The sequence below is a fragment of the Scyliorhinus torazame genome, chromosome 6 (genome assembly GCF_047496885.1).
Source record: "Scyliorhinus torazame isolate Kashiwa2021f chromosome 6, sScyTor2.1, whole genome shotgun sequence".
NCBI lineage: Eukaryota > Metazoa > Chordata > Chondrichthyes > Carcharhiniformes > Scyliorhinidae > Scyliorhinus > Scyliorhinus torazame.
Genome location: NC_092712.1, coordinates 216875690 through 216883786, shown reverse-complemented (window position 1 = coordinate 216883786; position 8097 = coordinate 216875690). Strand labels below are relative to the sequence as shown.

The 8097-nt window shown below is 41.5% G+C and overlaps 1 protein-coding gene across 2 annotated transcripts; it reads left to right on the top strand.

Annotated features, from left to right (window-relative positions):
• The first annotated feature begins 1813 nt into the window (after window positions 1–1813).
• On the top strand, window positions 1814–7375 carry evx1 (even-skipped homeobox 1). 2 transcript variants are annotated; one of them, XM_072509402.1, is made up of 3 exons: window positions 1814–2376; window positions 3462–3694; window positions 5150–7375. In XM_072509402.1, exons 1-3 carry the CDS (start codon window positions 1977–1979, stop codon window positions 5681–5683), a joined length of 1167 nt encoding a protein of 388 aa, XP_072365503.1. In that variant the 5' UTR covers window positions 1814–1976; the 3' UTR covers window positions 5684–7375. The 2 variants fall into 2 exon arrangements, with proteins under 2 accessions (XP_072365503.1, XP_072365505.1); XM_072509404.1 differs by lacking the exon at window positions 1814–2376 and adding an exon at window positions 2987–3185.
• The last annotated feature ends 722 nt before the right edge of the window (window positions 7376–8097 follow it).

The following is an 8097-nucleotide window of genomic DNA, read 5'->3' as shown; positions in this document are numbered from 1 at the left end:
GCTGCTGATTTTGCAGAAAGCAAGCTCCCAAAAACAGCAATGGGATCATGAACAAATATTCCGTTTTATTAGTGGTGCAGGAACATCTAATTTCTCAAAACATTTTGCCCGAATGATTTAAGGTAATAGGAGCACTGAGGAATTCCTGGCTTGAAAGTGTGTTTGGGTGTGACTCAGTCATCCATCTGCATATAATAATCGAGCTTAATTTTCATTAAAAATAGCAGTTCAGCATTCCTTGAATCAATGGGATGAGAAAAGTCGCGTATTGTTGCTTCATGCTATGATTGACGCTTCGACACAACACCAGCAAACCCTCGGCTGGCGCCCCCCACACACACACTTAGATGGCGTTCATACGCCAGTTGACCTGTAGTGACCTGTCTTGGAATCCTGTTCTGTTCTTTAATCTCAACAAATATTGTGACATTTTAACACGTGTTTCCCCGCACCCCCGAAAAACTCACAATGCTTGAACGATGTTACCTATCGATTGAGATAAGGCGTACACATTTCTGTAGCGGGTTTCAGTTGAAATCGCTCAGAATGTCATTACAGTGACCTGTTAGTGACGTTAATATTCTCCTATATGGGAGCTTGCTCTCCCCATTTCACCTTAGTTACCAATGTTATCTAAGGAAGAAGCTGCAGATGTGTGTTCTAAAACACACCTCGTGTACACTATCCGAGAAAGCATTTTGCTGAGCGTTTTATTTGATAATACAGGAAACGTTATCACACATATAAAGTGATAGCTCCAAAAGAAAAAAATCGGTTTAACATCTATTAACCCTCGGAACATCATTTCCAAACCTTCTAAACATTCCCGATTGTGCTGAAATATCCGGTAACGACATGAAGGCTGAACTGGGAAACCTCAAATCAGAAAATCAAATCCAAATTACAATTCAAATAATAAATTTAAATACTTACCTACCCAACATGCACGGGCTGCAGGGTTGATGGTAGCGATATGTCTCAATAAAATGTATTTTTAAAGTAAAAACTCCTCAAACAAACTTCCGTGTATTCGGGTACATTTCACCTGATTAAACAAACAACATGGGAACCGTTCCTTCAGCTCCTATGTTTTTAGTATGAACTACAATAAACAGAGGGACTGCATCCCCGCAAAGATCCCTAGGGTTAGTGTTGGGGTTACTTCGTCCTCCACGATCGATATGTCAGTATAATATTGCATTTGCAAGCTAAGAAACCAATCTAAAACTGTGTGCAAAAAAAAGCTGTCTGGGAAGCGGGCTGCACAAATATACATATCAATGTATAATGAGCAAACTCTCATTATGATGAACGTGTTTCGTCCAATATATTAAAGGGCGATGCACAATGATATCTGCCACTCCTATTTCCTTTCTCGAAGAAAAGACGTTTTCAAGTGTTTTCCAGAGGCGTAGTGAAAGCGGTGGGAGCATCAATAAGCAACATTTTGAAGGATTCCGCTTACACGATGCTCGATATGTAATGTATTCGCATTTCACGATGCAATGGAGTAGCAAAGAAAAGTTGACGGTGTTCTTGTCTCCATCTCCCCTGAGAGGTAATGTTGTGGACTCTCTCATTTGTGGGAGCTGTTCAATACGTTTTGCACTACCTCCCCACCCCCTCTCTCTCTCTACTTACGTGCATACAGCAGCGACAAGCTGAAGCTCCTTTCATCTTCACGGTGGCAGGCGTTATCTACTTGTAAACCGGTTACAATCAGTTTGTTGGCGTCACCCGGGCACTGCAATGACGATTACAACATAAGAATGACAGATTAGAAAGAGCAGGCAATGGTGATCCTCCCCAGACCCTCAGTGCTTCCGAGAGCAGTGCTCACATCAGAAGGTCAATTACATCTCGGTGTCTCTCCCCCCCCCCCCCCCACCCCCCATCCCGTGTGTGTGTTCCCTTCAACTGTGTCCTCTTGCTTGTGATCCTCTGCTGCCTCTGATTTGATCTGAGATCTGTACACAATGGAATCACGAAAGGAGATGCTGCTGATGATGGAGCGAGGTCAGCATGGCAATCTTGTTGGCAGGAGGGTGTCGAATTCATCAGGACCAGCTGGAAGCCCGGTGACCGAGTCCCGTGAAAACGGGGTGACGAGGAATTGTTTGAGCCCTGGGTCGGCGCCTGTGACACTGGAAAGTGGAGACGAAGAGGGCGATGCCAGAACCGGTGGGAACACTCAGATGAGACCCGGCCCAAGACTCCTTGTCCCGGACAAGTCATCATCAGATGGTCGCATGGCGAAAAGTAAATGTCTCTCTGTCCAAAACAGTCCGGAAACGGAGTCCGATTATTATGATGAGATAGATGTCAGTTGTACAACAGACGGTGTGCCGGGAAATCCAGATTACCACGGAAACAAAGGTAATGATCTATTTCCAATGCAACATTTACATACATGCGTTAATTTTAAAGTTTTTCTTAAAGTAAACTAGCATATGCCGTAATTATTACTACGTTTATATATTGGGAAAAGAGACAGACTATACCTGTCTGACTCATCTAACGTGTGTTTCATTACCAATGTTAAAATGCACATTTTTTTCGAAGGATGAATTATTGGCATTTATTTTAAATTGCACAATTAAAATCTACCTGTTAATTAGTGAGATAATTCGCATTTTCACCAATTGAATTGACTTTTGATGTAAATATATATTTAAAAAAGAACTGTAAAAGATGTAATCAAAAGGGTAACAGGAATTGGACCAAGAAACTCGTTGCGATTTTATTTGGTTCCTTGATGGATTACGGAAACTCGTTTCAGGACCGTAAAGTGATTATTGAATCCCAGGTTGAGAGGAGTTAACACCTTTGAGGCTTCAGATTGTCACTTTCGGTGAGCCGAGCCGGCGCCAGGTCGGAAATAAGCATCTATAGATGAGCCGGTGCATATGAAAGCATCTCAGTTAGCAAGCAGCCGGCATCCACTTTATAGTCACATGCAAGCCAGGGGGGGAAGAGACAGAGGGGAAAAGGGCAGAAAAAGGGAGTCCATTTCAAATGAGCTCAGGAATTATCTCCACACTTGGTGCAAGCAGATTGTTCCAGCATAAATTCAGGACTTGTGTTAGAAGGCAGCTGACTCTCCAATGGACACAACCAACGAAGGCTTAAGCAAATTGCATAGGGCGTCTCGTCATTTAGATAAGTTTGGTATACAGTATATATAGGTATGATTGATATGTAGTTTGGCGGTGTTGGTTATATTTTTCAATTGCGAGTTTAGCTCCTGACTATCTGCAACTTCCTGGAGCATTCAGAATTTTTAGTTCAGAGATCAAATTCAAAATGTTGAGAGTAGTAACAGCTACAATAAACAACACAATGTGAAATGATGGGAGGGGATCGATCTTTGTCTCGAGTTTCCTGTCTTTTTTGCACTGAGCTTACACTGGTGTTATGAATGGCTCACTTGGTGACACTTTTCCCCCTGATTGTCGTTGCAGGGCACTCTTCCGATCCGATGGGCAGTAACGGAGGGGGAGAGCTCCCCAAAGTAACCGGCTCTCAGAGCCTGATGGGCGGCGGTGGAGCCGATCAGATGCGCCGGTACCGAACTGCTTTCACCAGAGAGCAGATCGCCAGGCTGGAGAAGGAATTCTACCGGGAAAACTACGTGTCCAGGCCCAGGAGATGCGAGTTGGCAGCGGCTTTAAATTTGCCAGAAACCACCATCAAGGTGACGGGCAGAATGAAAAGCCTGAGCTGGGCTAATGATGATTGTAAACAATAAGATCAGAAACATACAGGGAAGATGAATGCAATTGGCAGTTGTTGTAAACGATTTGGTCCCTTTAAGACAGTAAAGGACGAATATGGGCCTTTATTTAATCACTTGATCAATATCAAAGTAAACATGATTAACTCGGAAAATGACCTTATGTTCGGCACCCCAATGCAAATATATAAACGTATACGTGTGCATATTATTGAAATATCCAGATTCTTGATAGTTCAATATTGGTGACCATAAATAAATTAATCCATGCCAGGACAGATTCTACAAAAGCAGCAAATTCAGAGGAACAGACAAAACACCCTTGCAATGGAACGAATGGTTTTCCAATGTAAGGTCTGAGTTTCCAATGCCTGCTCGTGTATTCACATTCAAATCGGAGTTGCTGGAATTCTGAAAGAAGTGTTTTTTTTAGTGATACATAGGAACAACTTTAAAGTATTTGAATCTGTTGCATGAAATACCAGCATTGTATGCAGGTAACCCTCCCCCCAATATGAAAGGCAACGACAACAGTCACATTCTCATCGATATTAAAAATACATTCTTTTTGATTGTTGCAATTTTTCTCCTGTTATTCTGTGTACCCCCCCCCCCCCCCCCCCGCCCCCTCCTCCTCCTATCAAGAACTAATGCCACTAAAATAAGGATAGAATCTTGGCTAGCCGCGTTCCCTTATGTTTACCATGCGCATAGTGGTTCAGGGGACTGCGGTGTCCTGTAAAGTGTAACCCAACAGCACTGAATGGGTTAACGCCAATGTGTGGCGGGTCACCAGAGCTTTTCCCAAGGGCAACACGTCTATCTTTCAGATATGTGTATATAAGTGGGTATATGTATAATATTTAAGTGCACATATGTACATTGTATACGTTACGAGTTAAAACGTAGAGCTTAATTTCCATGTTATTGGCACCGTTCGCCGTCCTTTTAAGCGCATTGATTTGCTCCGAGCCTTGCGGAGATTTTACAAACTGATTTAACGGCGACAAGATTTAAATGTCAGTACTGTATGCCAAAAAAAAAAAGAATGGTCTAGTAAAAGCTCGGCCGTAAATTTTCGGAGCAGAAGGCCCAGTGTCACAGGGAAACGATCTCTGGGCGATCATCTTATGCTTTACTTCGCTTGCAATAAATAGCCTTGTTATTTATGAAACAGCATGTCCCACTATAGTGGCATCAAGCAGGCAATCATGCTTTGATTCTCAGAACTAATTTACTGTTGAAGATGCTGAAAGATAAATGTTATTCTCCCCAATGTAATCAGATTGGAAAATAGAAATGCTATTTATTGTGGCGATGGAAAATATGCTGCTTGGTGCACTTTTCAAAACAAGTGCAATGTTTACCGAATTATTCCAATTATTGTTTTTTTTATCTTTATTTCTTTTTCTTAAGGTGTGGTTCCAAAATCGCAGAATGAAGGACAAGAGACAGCGTTTGGCCATGACTTGGCCTCATCCCGCCGATCCTACTTTCTATACTTACATGATGAGCCATGCGGCGGCCGCTGGGAACCTGCCCTACCCCTTCCCATCCCATGTACCTCTCCACTACTACCCTCACATGGGCATGTCTGCAGCATCAGCCGCAGCGACCAGTCCCTTCAGCACCCCTCTGAGACCCCTGGACACATTTCGAGTTCTTTCCCACCCCTACCCGCGGCCAGAATTGCTGTGTGCATTCAGACACCCCTCCCTGTACCCTTCTGCCACTAGCCATGGGATTGGCAGCGCAGCCAGCAGCCCTTGCTCATGCCTAACGTGCCACGGCAGCCAATCGAACGGGGTGGTCCAAAGACCGGCAGGGACGGACTTCACATGTGCGTCAACCTCCAGAACTGACACATTCCTCACCTTCACACCTTCTGTGTTGAGCAAGGCTGCTGCAGTATCCCTGGACCAGAGGGAAGAAGTTCCTTTAACGAGATAAGGCAATAGCGTGCAGCATGCCAAACCATCTACCTTCCAAATGTGCACACGTCTCTTTCTTGAAAAAGGGGGTTGAACACTAGCGGAAATGTCGGCTCTCTGGATGTCGAGAGCTTGCTTCACAAGCTCCATTACATTTCTGCGGGGCAACATCTCACCCTTTAAACCCATAAAGTGGATTATAATAATTCTCTTTCCTTCGTTCTCTGCCAAATATGTCCTATGCTGATGAGAGTGTCGTGTATGTGTATTGTTGGGGTTTTAATAGTAAATGTATGATAATATCCTCATCATAGAAACCTGGTGACAAACGTTTAACAAGCCACAATGTGCTGGGGAGCTGAGGAACTCCACTTCACAATCATGTTGGGAGACTGAAAATAGATCGTTTCTTTTTTTTTGCGTTTAAAACAAATCGCTGATTGATTTGCATTGGTGAAAGTCACCGAGTCTTCTGAGGGCAGGGACATCTGTACAGTTCTGGAAGCACAAGGCGATATTTAAGTCATTATATGGGGAGTTTCGTTGGGCGCCATAAGTATCATGTAAAGTAAAGCAGTTAATTCATTTGTTCACAAGTTTCCGAATCTGGAAGTTGCCACAGCTGAAACGCTTTGGAATTTGAAAATAAAGAATTGCAAGGATTACTGTTTCTGTGTTTGCTTTGCTCCTAATGTGCTGAATTAATGTTTCTACAGCCCCCCTTTTGCTTTGCATTTTCGAAATGACCCCCCCCCCCCATTGTAAATTGAACAAAATCAGAAAAAAATGAGAATCACCATAGGTTACCTGGCGTGAAACTTTTTATTCATTTTTCATAATTTAATTTTGTCATTTCGTGATAAAATTAATAGAACTTCAGGAAGTCAGATGTGGCTTGTTCTATGTATTTTTAGATAAAAAGGAACTAGAATGATTTGGGGTTCATTTGGCATTGCAATGTGTTCGATTCAGATATTACAATTTTAACGGAGCCATAACTTGAAAAGTATTTCATAACTGTTCAAAATGTACCCAAATCCAACCACTTTTTTATAATCATTTAAGAGTATGCAATCTACACAAATTGTTCAGTCGCTGCAATGTTCATGTCACATATCCGATTACAGGATATTGTCCACACAATTATTTCTCACTGTTGATTCAATGTAGCCTGACGTCCACCTGGTTCGTTTTAATTTATGATTTAAACACTCGGATGGTTAAATCTGTACGTTATTGATGATCGTCACTGTGGTACAGAGACAGTGTGCCTATAAATAAACATGCATTCCTTTCAAAAAGGAGCAATTTATATTCAATTTATTTTCACAAATTGTCAATAGACATGTACAGTTAGAAATTGCAAATGGGAGCAAAAGGAAATGTCCGCCTATTTTTGTAGGCCATGCAACTTTTTTTGCGACAAATTAGTCTAATTAAAATGCTCATTTGTATAATTATTGCATCGGGCAAATATGAGGATATTTATAATATTTATGTAACCAATTAAAATGTGCAATTTGAAGTGGCACTGCTTTTGATTGTACAGGTGATTGAACATTTCTTAATTTATTCTTGAAGTTGTAAGGAAATGCAGTGATTCTGTTAAAAGTCAAACATAATTTAAGCATTTCCAATCACGTATTTTTTTTGTTTCATTTTTCGATCCCTCCCTTTTTCCTATTTGTTTGACATGTAATCAGTAAAACAAATAAACCACTTCGATTAATTACAGTTCTATTGTTTCTTTCAGTAACTTCTAACGTTGTATACGAATCGTTTACAGATTATTGGGAATTCGTTCATTTGATATTGGCCTCTTGTCTTTTTTTTTATTGTTTTCCGGTTTATCTGAGGATGCATGGTTGAAAATAAGGTTGGGTTAAAAAGAGAAAAAGACTTCTGGGGAGGAGGGGAAACAGTTATTCCACCCTGTCCTCCATTTGCCTGGCCAGGCAGTCTTCAGTAGGGCAATAATTATTTTGTGAAGCTATGGATTTTGATCATGGCGCTGAAATTGTTTTTGACTGGTAAATGTCCCGCTGTTTCTGTATTGTAAGCCATATTTTCTTTGAGTTAACGGCTAATAGGGAAAGCAAAATTAGATGTCTGCAAGTGATGCTGGAATTCAAAGATCGATGATGCCAGCCTCCTGTACAATCAGCATTCTTTAATTGACTGTATTTTCTGGGTAATTGAACCACCACTCTTTGTCTAAATTGAAGTTTCATAGGAATAACAATATATGCTTGTACACGAAATGTTCTCCAGCGTTAATTCAGAATACCCGATCATATGTCTTTGCTGGATCCTGATTCCACTCGCCAATTGCTGCTCCAACAGAAGCCCTGATTGTTTAGCTGTGATTGATCGCCTTATTAACGCGTGTTCTTGTAAGTGTGACCAAGTTGATTAGGATGCATATGCTTGGAA